The sequence below is a fragment of the Zootoca vivipara genome, chromosome 3 (genome assembly GCF_963506605.1).
Source record: "Zootoca vivipara chromosome 3, rZooViv1.1, whole genome shotgun sequence".
NCBI lineage: Eukaryota > Metazoa > Chordata > Lepidosauria > Squamata > Lacertidae > Zootoca > Zootoca vivipara.
In genome coordinates, this window is record NC_083278.1 from 38,097,180 (window position 1) to 38,113,459 (window position 16,280).

Below are 16,280 nucleotides of genomic sequence, written 5' to 3' on the forward strand. Positions count from 1 at the left end.
ACAATTAAAATACAGAAAAACCAGTAGGAGAACACTTCAATCTCCCAGGACATTCTATACAAGATCTCAAAGTAGCTGTCTTACTACAAAAGAATTTCAGAAATAGACTGGAAAGAGAAGTTGCTGAATTACAACTTATCACCAAGCTCAAAACCATGGAGGGACCTGGTTTGAACAGAGATATCGGATTCTTATCTCATTATACATGATAAGCGATCTTCAGCCATCTCAACCCTTGCTTTTTCATGCAAAACCATTTGCAGTCGTTTTCGGTCATCAACAGCTATCAGTCAGTCAATCACCCACTTCCACCACCCTTCTGAGTGATCCCCCCTCCCCTCCCCTCCCCCTCCCCACCCCTCCCCACCCCTTCTCTACATAAGTGCCTGGGGACTTCTATTTCACTGTATCTGAAGAAGTGTGCATGCACACGAAAGCTCATACCAAAATAAAAACTTAGTTGGTCTTTAAGGTGCTACTGAAGGAATTTTTTTATTTTACAATTAAAATAATTAGATAAAATTTCAGTTGAAACATTGCAAAACCAGTTCAAACCAACAACATCCAAATATTACAGTACTGCAGAGGGAAACTAGCGCTATGTATTATTCAGTCATCCCCCATTCCCCATCTTAAGCTGTTACTGAAAAGTAAATTGATTAAAAAACAATCCTATCCATGTTTACTCAGAGGTAATCCTATTTAATTAATTGTAGCTTACTCCAATGTAAGTGGGGTTAGGATTGCAACCTTAGTATCTAGGCAAAGGCATTGAACAAAACTGAGCCCCCCGAAGATTATTCATGGTGAATGTGTCTTAAAATTCCATTATTCAGCTTTTGGATGCCTACTGTAGCAGAAGCTATTTAATGTACAAGAAAGACAATTAACTATTGAGGACTGGTGAGCATTTCATACTTGATGTGTTTCATTTGACCTTATGAAGCGCTCAACAACAGTAAATAGCACAGAAAGTGATAGCTAACAAGGAATCTTAACCCTTATTGCATGGACCCTTTATGAAGTTATAGGTAGTGAAATGAACTGTGAATAGCTGAAGGCACTGGGGTCACGGCAAATCTTGTAGATTGGAAATATATCATGCCGTCTCTGTGGATTGGAACCCAATATTTCAAGTATTTGGTATTTAACCGTTGTCTTGTTTAACTTATTGGTCTCTTTGCACAGGCCAGACACAGAAAATGAACCTTTTCCAGTCTATTACAAGTGCCTTGGATAATGCCTTGTCCAAAGATCCAACAGCAGGTATATTTTTATATCTTAAATTATGTCTATGGAGGTTCTTTTGTCAGCAGACCTTTTTATTGAATGCACACTCTTAAACTAAAGCTGAATTAATGTAAAACTTGTGTGTAAATACGAATTAATTTGAGATTTCTGTAGCACAAGAACATAGTAGAATTCTTAAAAAAATAAGCAGTGACTTTGATCTGTTAGAAACTATTCAGAACCACAATATGGCAATAAGTTTGACAGGACCAGCCGTAACCTCACAAAGTAAGCAATAGGCCTGTGGATTTGGTGGTAGCTATACATCCTGCTACTTTGCAGCCAGTTTTGATTCTATTGAATAATATAATGCAAAGTATGGAAAGGGTCAGGTTGAACTTGAGATTCCTTTTAATTGCTAATCATTATTAGCTAACAATCATTTTGTATTCTTGAGCAATTATTTACTTAATTCCTTATTGTACACTTGCAGTAATATTTGGTGAAGATGTATCCTTTGGGGGAGTCTTTAGGTGCACTCTTGGCTTGAGAGACAAATATGGTGAGTTTACAACTTACATGATTCATTTGCCGGATTGTTGTTTCTTTTCCTGTTTATATCAACTATATTATATATATATATATATAGAGAGAGAGAGAGAGAGAGAGAGAAGGAGAGAGGGGTTATGTGTTTGATGCCACTTGAAAAATTGTTATTTCCTTCTTGTAAAGGTGATCAGGAGATATGAAAGGAACATTTCGTACAAAGATTACCATAATCAAGGACAAAAGTGGTAAGGACCTAACAGAAGCAGAAGACATCAAGAAGAGGTGGCAGGAATACACAGAGGAATTATACCAGAAAGATATGGAGGTCTCGTACACCCCAGGTAGTGTGGTTGCTGACCTTGAGCCAGACATCTTGGAGAGTGAAGTCAAATGGGCCTTAGAAAGCACTGCTAATAACAAGGCCAGTGGAAGTGATGATATTCCAGCTGAACTATTTAAAATTTTAAAAGATGATGCTGTTAAGGTGCTACACCCAATATGCCAGCAAGTTTGGAAGACTCAGCAATGGCCAGAGGATTGGAGAAGATCAGTCTACATCCCAATTCCAAAGAAGGGCAGTGCCAAAGAATTCTCCAACTACCGCACAATTGCGCTCATTTCACACGCTAGCAAGGTTATGCTTAAAATTCTACAAGGCAGGCTTAGGCAGTATGTGGACCGAGAACTCCCAGAAGTGCAAGCTGGATTTCGGAAGGGCAGAGGAACCAGAGACCAAATAGCAAACATGCGCTGGATTATGGAGAAAGCTAGAGAGTTCCAGAAAAACGTCTACTTCTGCTTCATTGACTATGCAAAAGCCTTCGACTGTGTCGACCACAGCAAACTATGGCAAGTTCTTAAAGAAATGGGAGTGCCTGATCACCTCATCTGTCTCCTGAGAAATCTCTATGTGGGACAAGAAGCTACAGTTAGAACTGGATATGGAACAACTGATTGGTTCAAAATTGGGAAAGGAGTACGACAAGGTTGTATATTGTCTCCCTGCTTATTTAACTTATATGCAGAATTCATCATGCGAAAGGCTGGACTAGATGAATCCCAAGCCGGAATTAAGATTGCCGGAAGAAATATCAACAACCTCAGATATGCAGATGACACAACCTTGATGGCAGAAAGCGAGGAGGAATTAAAGAACCTTTTAATGAGGGTGAAAGAGGAGAGCGCAAAATATGGTCTGAAGCTCAACATCAAAAAAACCAAGATCATGGCCACTGGTCCCATCACCTCCTGGCAAATAGAAGGGGAAGAAATGGAGGCAGTGAGAGATTTTACTTTCTTGGGCTCCTTGATCACTGCAGATGGTGACAGCAGTCACGAAATTAAAAGACGCCTGCTTCTTGGGAGAAAAGCAATGACAAACCTAGACAGCATCTTAAAAAGCAGAGACATCACTTTGCCGACAAAGGTCCGTATAGTTAAAGCTATGGTTTTCCCAGTAGTGATGTATGGAAGTGAGAGCTGGACCATAAAGAAGGCTGATCGCCGAAGAATTGATGCTTTTGAATTATGGTGCTGGAGGAGACTCTTGAGAGTCCCATGGACTGCTAGAAGATCAAACCTATCCATTCTTAAGGAAATCAGCCCTGAGTGCTCCCTGGAAGGACAGATCGTGAAGCTGAGGCTCCAATACTTTGGCCACCTCATGAGAAGAGAAGAATCCTTGGAAAAGACCTTGATGTTGGGAAAGATGGAGGGCACAAGGAGAAGGGGACGACAGAGGGCGAGATGGTTGGACAGTGTTCTCGAAGCTACGAACATGAGTTTGACCAAACTGCGGGAGGCAGTGGAAGACAGGAGTGCCTGGCGTGCTATGGTCCATGGGGTCACGAAGAGTCGGACACGACTAAACGACTAAACAACAACAACAACAAAGGTGATCAGAGAAGCCAATGCAGGCAGCTATTTCCAAAGTTTAAATATGAGCTAACAGCACAGTCCTATAATGTCTATTCAGAAGTTAGCCTGGTGGAGGTAAGAGGGATTTACTTCTAGGAAAGTGGCTACTGTATAGAATTATAGCCTAGTTCACCTTGGTTTAGAAGGTTACTAAAATTGAATGATTTTTTAGGCTCTTTGACAGTTATGCAGGATGCGCAGAACTATTAATATGCTGCACCAAGGAATCCCATATTTAGCATTTTAAAACATAGCAATTTTTTATTGAATGTCAAGCTTTGTTGGAACAGTGCATTCATTTGTGCTAGATTGTGCTTCTGACACGAGATGGTTTTATTTTGGGTCTGTGGTATACGCTGCTAGAGCTCAGCAATTCAATTTGCCCAACAAGGGGAAAGATTGGAGTTGCAAGAAACAACATTTTACATGTTGATATATCAAGTACTACTACCGTATAACATTTTGCAAATGAAGCAAGTAGGTTAAGATTTGTTATTAATGACGTCTGGCTTGTGGTGGTTTTGTATGCTGTGGTGTGTGGGGGAATGTAGATCTATACACTTCGGTTTTAAACTGGCTTTAGATCTACCAGTGAAATGCCCTGTTTGGGAAACTTACTCTGGTTGCTGCTAGTGAGAACATGGCCAATAGTGTGCATTCCACTGCACTTTTGGCAGGGGCTTCTGGGACGGCACAACTCCTTCCACACGGGTAGAGCCCAGTGGAACCTCTCCCAGTCCTAACCTCTGCCAGCAACGTGGATTAGTGGTTAGGGTTGCTCTGATCACAAATATATTGCAACTGCAACATTAATAAACAGTTACTAGTGTAGGTGTTACTTTCCTTACCCTTTTCTTTAAACACGCAAGTTTCTTTGTCTGCATGTTAGTACTATATATTGTAACAATGGCCCCTTTTTAACACCAGGTATATTTGTAACTATGCTTGCATAAAGCTAAAGTATTCATATGGTAACATTTCATAAGTATATCAAACTACAGTATGTTTTTAGGTGTCCACATGATACATTAAATGTTTACAGATGAGTAAATTTAGCTTGGGTTTGATAAGAAACCACACCAAATCAAATATTGAACATATTTCAAAACAAACAAAAGTAACTGGAGAAAAGCTCTGTGGCTTCAGACTTTCCCATCATTGTTCTCTGCCATCACTACTTCTGACTTAGAATCTATTGGTAAAAAAAGTTCTTGTCGCTTTGTAGGCTCCTGAATTCCACTAAGTAGCTTGTACTCTGAGAAGTATCTTTTGCATCTGCGCATCTCCCCTATATGCTTATTTTAAAAGGTTTATTAAGATAAACTCTCTTATTTTTGTAGGTAAAGACAGAGTGTTCAATACTCCTTTATGTGAACAAGGAATTGTAGGATTTGGCATTGGAGTTGCAGTAACTGGTGCTACGGCCATTGCAGAAATTCAGTTTGCTGACTACATCTACCCTGCCTTTGATCAGGTTGGTGCATAATCTAAGGTGCTGAAAAGAAGAAAAACAGTTTATTGTTATTTTTCCTTAAAGTAATGAAAAGCTGAACAGAAATGGGATTGGACACGGGGGAAGCTGAAGCAGAATGTCAATATGAGTGCACTAGGTGGGGATGCTGATGTTACATGAAGCACCAAAATTGGCCAATGCTGATGTTACATGAAACACCAAAATTGTATGTGTGAATGCAGTGGTGTCTGTACTTATTCTTCATCCTTCTAACATGAAAGAAAAGGAGGAGGAGGAGGAGGAGGAGGAGGAGGAGGAGGAGGAGGAGGAGGAGGAGGAGGAGGAGGAGAAAATTTACAAGTCTCCTGTAGGCAGATAGTACCTTTCCCCTCCTTAGAGGGGAAATGTATGAGTCCCCTTGCAGACATTTCAAAAAGTGGTGGAAAGTAGAGTTATGAATGCAATTTTGGTGGTACTTCTCGCTGCTGCTTGTCATATGAGGCACCTCTCAGTGAAAAAGTATTGGAGCTAAGATAAAAACCTGAACATTTGTACTGTATTTTGCTTTGACTTCAGCTGCTGCATACTTGATAAAATGTACTTTGTTACAGAAATAATAAAGAGCAACACATAAGGGTAATTTGTAGGAATCAGATACTAGAAATCTGTTACATCTGTAGCTGGCTCAAGGAAGTGTGTTCTAAAGCAAAGAAAATGATGTGAAAATGTATTAGTATTTGGTTTTAAGATTTGGGGTGTCTGTTCCTGCTTAATATTGTGCAGTGGAACATGAACGATCAAAATTCATAGTATGTGTGTGCCTGAGTACATTCAAGATTAATTAAATAAATGTATCTTCCCCTCAGATTGTTAATGAGGCGGCAAAGTATCGGTATCGCTCTGGAAATCTCTTTGATTGTGGAAGCCTCACTATAAGAGCCCCTTGGGGTTGTGTGGGTCATGGTGCATTATATCACTCTCAAAGCCCTGAAGCCTTTTTTGCTCATTGTCCAGGACTAAAGGTATTGTAATTGGATAAATGGATTTTATTATAATTGGTGTGGATTTACCATTACAGTAGCTATTCCTCATGGGAGGCTCTCTGTGACTTAAGCAATTGCCATGTTACCTTGTGAATGAATCTGGTGATGTTTGTAGATGGACTCTGTAGATCTGCAGATTCCCTTTTCTGTTAACATGTTTAATGTGCTCATACATTCAGGAAAAAAAATGCATTGGATGCAGTGGTCACAATAGAGAGCTGTAGGCTCTTTCAGGTATTTCTGAGCTAGTTTTGATAATTGAATAATGATAGTTTTTAAACTTTGAATAGTAATATTAGTATAAGAAGGTGATAGGTATGCTACGTTGCTTCTGTAATTAGCTTCTTAATAAGCGAAGTATTTTGTTTTGTAGATTTTCTTATTTTATCTTTTTTCCAGGTTGTTGTTCCAAGAGGTCCTGTAGAAGCCAAAGGACTGTTGCTATCATGCATAGAAGATAAAAACCCTTGTATATTCTTTGAACCTAAAATACTGTACAGAGCAGCAGGTAAAGGCTTTTATGCACAGCATATAAAAATAAGTGAATGAAGATGATGTTCTGTATAGGCATATAAGGAAGCATGATATATTTGAGCAGCCAGCTTAAATTTCTCATGTCCTTATTTAGTTATCTAACCTTTGCTTGGATATGAAGAAATAGATTATTTAAGGCATACTCCTGTGTGTTTATTCATATAAAAATACTAATAATAATGTCCCACTGTGTTGAGTCCTGATGGTGGTGGTGCATAGATAGTTTGCTAATGTTTAAGACAGGGGTTCCCAACAAAATTTTCTCAAGGACCCCACATCGAGCTGCTATTGTGACAAGGACCCCCATTAATTTGTTTAGAGATGGTTCCTGCACTGCAGGGGGTTGGACTAGATGACCCTTGTGGTCTCTTCCAACTCTATGATTCTAACCCCAAGGCAGCTGTTTTCAAAATATTTTTGTGCACCTACAAACCTTAGATTTCAGGTAGGTAGCCGTGTTGGTCTGACGTAGTCGAAACAAAATAAAAAAAATTCCTTCCAGCAGCACCTTAAAGACCAACTAAGTTTTTTATTTTGGTATGAGCTGCTGGAAGGAATTTTTTTACTTAGATTTCAGCAAGGCAGCTCATAGCTCTCCTGTAGTGGTACAGCTCCCTGAGAATCAGATCGACATTAGTATTTATGATATCATACAGTAAATAGTTTTCATAGTTGGTGGAAATGCATGTGCAAATTAACATAAAAACACCCTGTCATAGGAGAACAGCCACAGAAGAAAATATAAACTGCCTGGTTACAAGTAAAAACACAGAATACATTTTTTAAACCTTCTTGGCGTTCAAACTTTTTCTGTATGGCTCAGGAGCAGCTATGGAAGATGGAAGAAGTGCTCACTTTGAAGGCGAACTCATCTTCTTCCATTCCCAGGAAAGTGGGGCGCTGGGCTCCCTTTTGCTCCTCCTGCCCCTTCGGGAGAGTCTCCTGCAGAGGGTCGGGAGCTACCAGGGAAGAGGAGAGTGATGCGGGGCCGGGAAGAGCTTTGCGCTCTGTCTGCTACTGGCGGGAGCTGAGGCACGCAGCTGGCAGGTGGGAGGGAGGCCGCGGAGCCGCCGCCGCCGCGCGCACCAGGCCGTGCATTGCAGCCTCTGCGAGGACCAAAAGCAGCCGAACCGGCACGCAGCTCCCGAAGGCCCTGGCGGGGAAGGGCGCTCCCTCGTCCCCATCATCCCCAAGGGAGCCAGGACGGAGGCGCGCGCCAGGAAATGTCCTCTCGGGCGCGGCGGGGCGCGGCGCTGTATTCCTCCGCACACTCCCACGCTCCGGTTCGCTTTTCCTGCCGGCCAGCCTTCCCCTCCCTCGCCTGGGCGGAAACTTCTTTCCTGCCCTTCTGATTGGCTGCCCCTTCTGATTGGCGCTTCCTGCAGCCAATCAGTAGCCGTGCTGAACTACGCCCTCCCTGCGGACGCGGGAAGCAGCCCCAGGCAGCGCTGGGCAGCGGTGCGGACCCCTCTGGCATAGCTCGCGGACCCCTGGGGGTCCGCGGACCACCTGTTGGGAAACACTGGTTTAAGATCCTTGAAAGAAAGATTTCTTGCCTGACAACTATGGATTTGCCTCCCTTATCTTATTAATAGGCTAAAGGTTGCCTGACCGGCTGGAAGGCAGCCTTTTATTAATGATTGAAGAATGCAGTAGTACTATTTCACTATTAAGGGTATTTTGCTATAATAATGGCCCAGGGGATCTGTTTAAAGAGGTTTAAGTTGGCCATAGTAGTTGAGGAGCTGAAAACAAGCTTGTTTCAAACTTTATGAAATAGGCTTATTTTCACTAATCATAATTAAGATTAGATTTCTTGTTCAGATATAACTGCATTTAATGGAAACATTCAATTTCTTTATCACAGCTGTCTTGGAAAAAGTGAGGTGAACAGTGAGCATGAGCTGCAACTTGCCATGGCTCATCCTTATAGCTCTAAACCATGGCTTAGTATATATGTGAACGCCCACTGGGCCTGTATCTGTTAAAGTGTTTGTTTGAGTGCTGAATAAATGTTCTCTTATTTAGGAGAGGAACAATTCATTTATTACAAGCAGTCAAGAAAGAACTTGGGGTTTAATACAGTCATACCTCAGGTTAAGTACGCTTCAGGTTCAGTACTTTCAGTTTAAGTACTCCGCGGACCCGTCTGGAACGGATTAATCCACTTTCCATTACTTTCAATGGGAAAGTTCGCTTCAGGTTAAGTACGGACTTCCAGAACCAATTAAGTACTGTACTTAATCTGAGGTATCACTGTATATGCATCATGTGGGGGGAAGCTCTCAATTTTCAGTTAGGCTAGAAATGGAGGTTTGGGGCTATTTTCAAGGCAGACTATTTAGGTGGGATCCAGCTTCTTGCCCTGCATACATACACCTTAGTCTTCCTGCTAGCATTGGATTTTTTTAATGATTGTTTTTACTCTAGTCTAATGCTCCATCAAATCTAATGTGCACCTTAATTTTCAGAACTTTGAAACCCCCAAATGTGCCATCTAATCTAATGCACACCTTAATTTTCACACTGTAATTTGGCCAAAAATAGGTGAGCATTAGATTTGAGTAAATACGGTAATATACAAAAGAGTTGCTGAACTTTTCATGCTTTCATGATGAAAGGGTAAAATAGTATTTCTTGTTGAAAATATTGATGTGTCAAAAATAATAGAGAGAAGGAAATAAGCTGTTTGTCTTTTTATTAGGTGCATAATTTATTATATTGGTGAAAAAATACACTTTTGTACCTTTGAACAAGGTTTTTAGTTTTTTAATTTTTAGCAATACTTGTCAATGTGCATTGTCTTGTAAAGATATTGATGCAGAAGGAAGCAATACAAAGTACTATGGTGAATATAGAAGTCAGTTATTTTGATAATAGCAACATTTTAAAACCTGCTTTAAGACTTTATTCAAAATATAAGAATTGTTTTAAACAAAACATAAATTTTACATTGAGGTGTTTGGTTTGTTTATTTTTAAACTATATTTGCTAGTGAATCAAGAGCACATAGTTGTAATTCATAGGAAACAATGAGTCACCTTGGCATTATCAGGTTTAAGTACGGTATCTTGTGGAGAGAGTAGTCTTATGATTTATGACCTTTTCAGTTTCATTTAATTCTATCATATACGACATGAGTGGTGCAGAAATGATTTGCATCAGTGGTTGTTATAGTGACATGGCAGGTAAGATGGGAAAAACTAGCTTGTTTTTAATCAGTGTTGAAAATGCCCTGTCACAAAGACATGTTTTTCTATTGCAATTAATTGTAAATCCAATTAAACACTTGCTCTGCCAAATGCATGACTTTGGATTTATGAATATTCATAGAATGTTAGAGTTGGAGGAAGCTTTGCAGGTGAGAAATAATCATGCTAATAACAATTAACAATAATAAAAAGGAGCTCAGGGCAGTAAAGAACAAAGCTGCAAAACAATACCATTAAAAATAAAATAAAAACATAATCTAAAGCACCTGAAAACCCTTTTAAAAAAAAAAAAAAAAAAAAGCAGTCTCGTATCCTCACAGCTAATAATTACAAGTTTGATGTGGACAACATATTTTAGTTATAAAATGCTTGAGTGAACAGGAACATTTTGAACTTCCTCTTGAATGTTAATAATGAGGGAGATAGGCACACATCACCGAGGAGAGCATTCTGCAACCGGAAGCCACCATTAGTTCTGTGCAAAGGGCGATTAACTTAACAGTGCTGGGTTGAAAGGGACATTAAATGCTAATTAACTTGTCATTTCTGATATATCAACACAAGTTACTCACTCCATAGCTGCAGGATGTTCGTAAGGGGTTTCTGACCAATCATGACGTATAGCCAGGCGACTAATCTGTCACTTGTGGGGAAAGGGGGCAATGTTTCCCAGGAAATGCAAATTTAGACTTACTGATGGAAGATGTTTGCCAGAGGATGCCCTCAGAGCCAAATAAGAGCTTATGCTTGCATTAGATATGGCAAAGGTTCTGAGGGCTAATGAGGCTTGTGGTCTATTAAAAGAAGCCATTCCTTGCACAGGTACTGCACAGTTATTTCCGTGGGAGAAGATTTGGTTTAAACCACAGTAGGTTGTTTTTTTTATTAGAGTAAAGCCAACATAATCACATCATTCCAGGGCATGTGCAAAGTTCCAGCTGAGCCAAGCATTTTGGTAATGCTAGATAACTGGTTCCATTGATTTTTATTGTTAATAAAGTTCTAATTTCCAGCTGAAATTGGTTTCCATGTTACAATATCTATTTAAAAAGTCACAGGATTGTCCTTATGCAAATTTTGGCCTTTGCAGTGGGAGACTTGGGTTCCAACAATTATAGCTACATGAAATAAATTGGATGGCTTTTGGTGAATCATACACTCTCAACCTAGCTTACCTAAGACCAGAGGTTCTCAAAATTTCTAGCTCAGGGCCCCCTAGAGATGGCTGAAAGTAACTGAGGCCCACAAGTCACAAAATAGGGGCAGATGGAGGCAGAGAGTTGCATAAACCAGAAATTACTGATATCATTTTCTATAAGTTTCTGTCCAACCCATATTTGAAAACTATTATATCCTGTACCACAATATTTTCCTTATGACAATGAGCACCACAGGCCAGCTTTCATCAAGCTAAGTAATGAATAGTTGCTTTGGAGGAATTGTGACTCAGCCCACCCTTTTTAGGCAGAATATGCTGATCCAAAATGCTGATCCAAAATGATGAAGACAATAAATATTATAAATAAATAAGCAAGCAAGCAAATAAACAATTTCCCCACTTTTACCCTGAGTGCTTCTTACTTTTCTTACTAATTCCTTCTCCCATTCTCCTTTCATATTTGTACCATTCTGCTCCCCACCCTCAAATTGGCCGTTTCAGGAAGTAAGCATAGATTATGTTGTATTGAACTTCTTTGTAGATCTTGACATCACAACAACAACTTGTGGTCATGGGGAAGGGGACATACGCAGACCTGGGACTTGCTGTGGCTTGTTCACGTGATGTCTGAATGTGGCAACTATCTACAAACTTATTAACTTATCTCTGCAGTCATAGAAATTTGCTTCTTAAATGAAAGTACAGATACTTAGGAAACTGAATTCTGTGGTCATTCTGCAATTTTCTGCAATCCCATGAAGGTAGAGCCTACATGATGGTAACAGAATTTATGATTTAATCAGTGTACTTATCCCTTCAAGGAAAAGAAGCTGGTAAAGCCAATTTAGAGCAGGTGATAACTTGTGGTTGCAGGACTATAGCATTTCAGAGTTGCTGCCAAATATGAGGTTTTGAAGAAGCAGTGTGTAAAAGGGCCTTATTGTCCAAAGGGAAAAATACTTCTGCAGCTTTAATAGAAGCATACAAGGAGAGATTGACAATTATTTTCAGAATAATTTACTATATAGCTGTGTGTTATTCTGTGGGTTGCTAGAGTGACGAAAACCTGGAAACTATAATTGAAAATGCCCAGGCTGGAATAATTACTTCACCAGTATTATATAACTAAGAGCAGATGTCATTGTTAGTGGGAAAACAGTGTGAAAGAGCATTTACATCTAAAATTACCACCATTCACATATGAGCACTGATATATTTAGGCTCTCTCTTGATTTCTTTGGTCTTTCACTGTATTGAGTTAAGCTAATGAGGTAAATGTGAATCATTTAAAGCTAGAGAAAGTAGCTTATTTTATTTTAGCAGAAGGTTTGGCTGAGAATGACGCAACATATTTGTCAGGAGTATGGGCAGGAGTCAGGCTCTGGGGCCTGTAGTGCTTTGCAGGACTGGGGCCTGCCTCAGCTTGTGCTGGAGAAGCAAGGCGTGGCCACACAGGTGAAGACCTCAGCTTGTGCTGGAGAGGCAAGGAGTGGTCACTCAGGTGAGGCCACTTGATACCTCACTGCACCTGGTGGCAGGAGCTGGGAGGGATAAAAGCTCAGCATTTCCCTTCAGCTCTTGGCCACAGCAACGCTATCCCTGCCTGGTTGCATCTGGCTTCTTGATCCTTGCTCCGTGGACCCTTGCCTTGCCGACGCCTTGCTTCTTGACCCTTGGACCTTCGCCTTGCTTCTTGTTCCTTGAGCCTTCGCCTTGCTTCTTGTTCCTTGAGCCTTCGCCTTGCTCCTTGCTCCTTGGACCTTCGCCTTGTCAACGCCTTGCTCCTTGACTCCCAGACCTTCGTCTTCGCTTCTGCCTTGCTCCCTGACCCTGTGATTGCCTGCTGCTGGACCCTCAGCCCTGCACATGTTCCTGCTTCTACACCACCATCTTGCCTCTGGTCCTGACACCCGCCGACCGGACCGTGACAATATTTCAATGAAAATGTGATTCTTTGCAGCAATAGAAAGCCGCTGCTGAAGACTGGGGGCCCCTCAGGAATGGATGTGATTTGGCAGGAGGCTGTAGATGGGGAAGAGGGCATTGGGAGAAATCGCCATTTGGATCCAAGCCTGTATCTTCCAGTGCAATTCCCAATCCATAGCTGTTCCTTAGAAATTACAGTGTTGCTTTTGTGGAGTTAACCTGTAAAGAAACTACAAATGAAAACATACCACAATGTGTTGTTTTTGCTTCTGATAATTGTTTCAAATTGTTAAAAGAATGGCTACTGGAAAGTGTGCTGTAAATTTTGTTGTTGAGCAATTCATGTTTTTTGGTAGAGTCATATAGCAGCATTATCCCAGTGGCTCATTACTTGATGAGTTTTGTTAAGTCTTGTTTTCTAAACTTTTAATATACCATGTATCAGGGGAGCAGAGACCTCTGTTTGCTATTGGGGATGCCTTGCCACCGTGCAGCCCATATCTCCTGGAACTTCTTGCAGCTTCAGCCTCACCTGTTCAGTTTACATTCTTGGGTGCTTTGTCATATGCACCTGCTATTAATTAATTAATTTCAAAAGATTTATATATTGCTTGATTCTAATAAAACCTCAAAGTGGTTATGTAACTCAAGTCATTGGATCTTGACTATGGGCAAACAGTTTTCTTTCGTACTCCCAAGGTATGTTCAACTAGCACAAAACACAATGCAAATTTTTAATCATTAGTATGTAACTGTTTAGCAGTTGGAGAATCTAACCTACATTGCTTTGCATTTATTCAGTGGAGCAAGTCCCTGTGGAGCCATACTACATTCCACTCTCTCAAGCAGAAGTGCTTCAGAATGGAAGTGATGTTACACTGGTGGCCTGGGGTACTCAGGCAAGTAAGACTCTGATGGATTTTTAAAGAGAAATTATGCTATATTATTTCCTGAAAAAATGTTCTTTGAAATGCCCTCCAGCTGAAGTGGACTACAACTCATATGATCCTGGCCATTGGCCATGCAGGCGAGGGATCACAGTAATCTAGAATGCCTGGAGGGCACTACTCTGGGTTAGGGTTGCCAGACTCAATAGTGGACAGGACTTCTGTGCCTTTAATTGCCCCGCTCTCTTTTGAGTCTGGAAACCTTAAAGAGAAACCAGCAGACCCTTTGCTTGGAAATTAACCAAAGGGTCTGCTGGTTTCTCTTTAAGGTTTCCAGACTCAAAAGAGAGCAGGGCAATTAAAGGCACAGAAGTCCTGTCCACTATTGAGTCTGCCAACCCTACTCTGGGTACCACTGTTTTAAACAGAGGTGTTGGGAATTGCACAAACACAGAGTGGTGAAAAATAAAGTACATGTCACCAAGACTTAATAGCACATTCCTAACTCCCACCCCTTGCCAGTGGGGCTTGGTGGAGCCCCTGCCACATCCGCAGCCCTGCTGCTCATTTGAGGGACAGCAGAAATCGGGAGTGGGGAAAAGGAAGACAGGATGATTGGGCCCAATGCTGTTGTGTGATGGCTGTGGGACCAGCCTGGAATCCCCTGTTTTAGGCTTTTTTGTTGGCTCCTGGCCATGTGTTCAGTGACTGGCAGGTTGAGCCAGGAGAGCTGGGTGGTGCAATGCCTCCACCTAATCCATCTCCTCCTTTTTCCCAGAATAAGGTGGGTTTGGATTACTCTGTGTGGAGGTTCCAATGGAAGCATGCAAAAAATTAGTCATTACTTAAGTCCCATGGATTTCAGTGGGCAGCTAAGTATGACTCCAATCCACAGTCTTTATCTAACAAGTAAACTTAAATACTTCGGTGCATTGTGGAAACCTTTAAATTAAACACATATAGCATCAATTCTGTGTTTATTTTTGAAAAAAATATATTTCTGATTGAGGCTGTCGTGTTAAGTGCAGTATGTATGTTGTGAAATATTCAGAAGCACTCTCTAAGTGTTGCTGAAATGAAATTTCAGTAGCCTGCATATCTAATATACTATTGCATGTTTTCACCCAATGTTTAGGTTCATGTTATTAAAGAGGTAGCAGTTATGGCTCAAGAAAAGCTTGGTGTGTCCTGTGAAGTAATTGATCTGAAGACTATTCTGCCTTGGGATGCAGAGACTATATGCAAGGTAGGTACATATGGCACATTAGTGCATTCAAACTTTTCAATTATTTTCTCATATCATAGGTCTTTGTGGAATGACCACCACTAGAGGCCTCTATTCGTTCAAGTTAAAACTGAGTTTTGGCACTGTTTTACTGACGGCTATACTATGAAGACAGAATTTTAGCTTGATCCAAAATAATGTGGAAGTCTAATCTATACTGTTCAGTCATATGAGATTGTGTAAAATATTGTGGTACATTAGCTTAGGTAGAGATTGGTAGTCAGAAGGCTACCTGGAAAACATGATGGTTAAAATCAGGGAAGTGACACCTGTATTCACAGTACTGACTTGAAGAGGAAATCTATAATCTATTTTCTTAAAAATATGTGTCTTTTTTCTTTAGAACTTTCAAAAGAGTTTTTCTTCTTTTTTTAGAACTTTTAGAATAAATGGCTAATAATGGGGCGTGTTGGGGGAGGGGTACTGCCTCTGGTGGGGGACGTCATGCTCCTCCTGGGGTAGTTTGTCCACCTTTGGTCCCCACCCTGCACTTGTGCTTCCTAGAAGTGGCAGCATGCGACAGTGCGTGCACAGCCTGGGGAAAAACTTTGATTGGCCTGCTAAACCAGGTAAAGGTAGGTGATGGGCTTAGTTTTAAAATGCATCCTTATCTTGTCATTCATTTCTTCTTCTGAATCTCTGAACATTTGGAGAACGAGTGTGACCTTGTCAAATGTGGGACACCCTCTCCCTCATTCCTATGATGAGTGATTTCATTTATTGATTATATTTTACTTTGAAATGTATGTGTTGCCTCTCCAAATGCTTGAGAACGCATAAAAAGAAAATATTTAATAAAAATTATTTCAAAATACAACAAAGAAATACAGTGTTGGGAGCTTTGCATTGGTGCGGCATAGAAGCAGAGAAGTATAGCTTTGTCTCCTTCACTTCCAGCTTTTCTGTCTGCTTTGCCCAAGACTGTGTATTTCGGCTACTAATTGCCAGACCCTTCTCCAGCTGCTGCTATGCACTTCTAAAGAGTAATTAAACATGTGGTGTTTTTCTTTTTCTTTTTCTTTTTAAAATACTTTTGTACCGCATACATATTACACATTTCTCAAGTGAGGAATGTTGACAATAGC

At 40.7% G+C, this 16,280-nt stretch overlaps 1 protein-coding gene across 1 annotated transcript in view; it reads left to right on the forward strand.

Moving 5' to 3' along the window:
- Positions 1-16,280, forward strand: part of BCKDHB (branched chain keto acid dehydrogenase E1 subunit beta) — a 39,601-nt gene that overhangs the window by 2,359 nt on the left and 20,962 nt on the right. Inside the window, exons 2-8 of the mRNA XM_035109535.2 lie at positions 1,189-1,266; positions 1,724-1,792; positions 5,037-5,170; positions 6,016-6,171; positions 6,592-6,700; positions 13,825-13,922; positions 15,046-15,156. Coding sequence (XP_034965426.2) covers positions 1,189-1,266; positions 1,724-1,792; positions 5,037-5,170; positions 6,016-6,171; positions 6,592-6,700; positions 13,825-13,922; positions 15,046-15,156 — 755 coding nt within the window. The remainder of the gene's footprint in view (positions 1-1,188; positions 1,267-1,723; positions 1,793-5,036; positions 5,171-6,015; positions 6,172-6,591; positions 6,701-13,824; positions 13,923-15,045; positions 15,157-16,280) is intronic.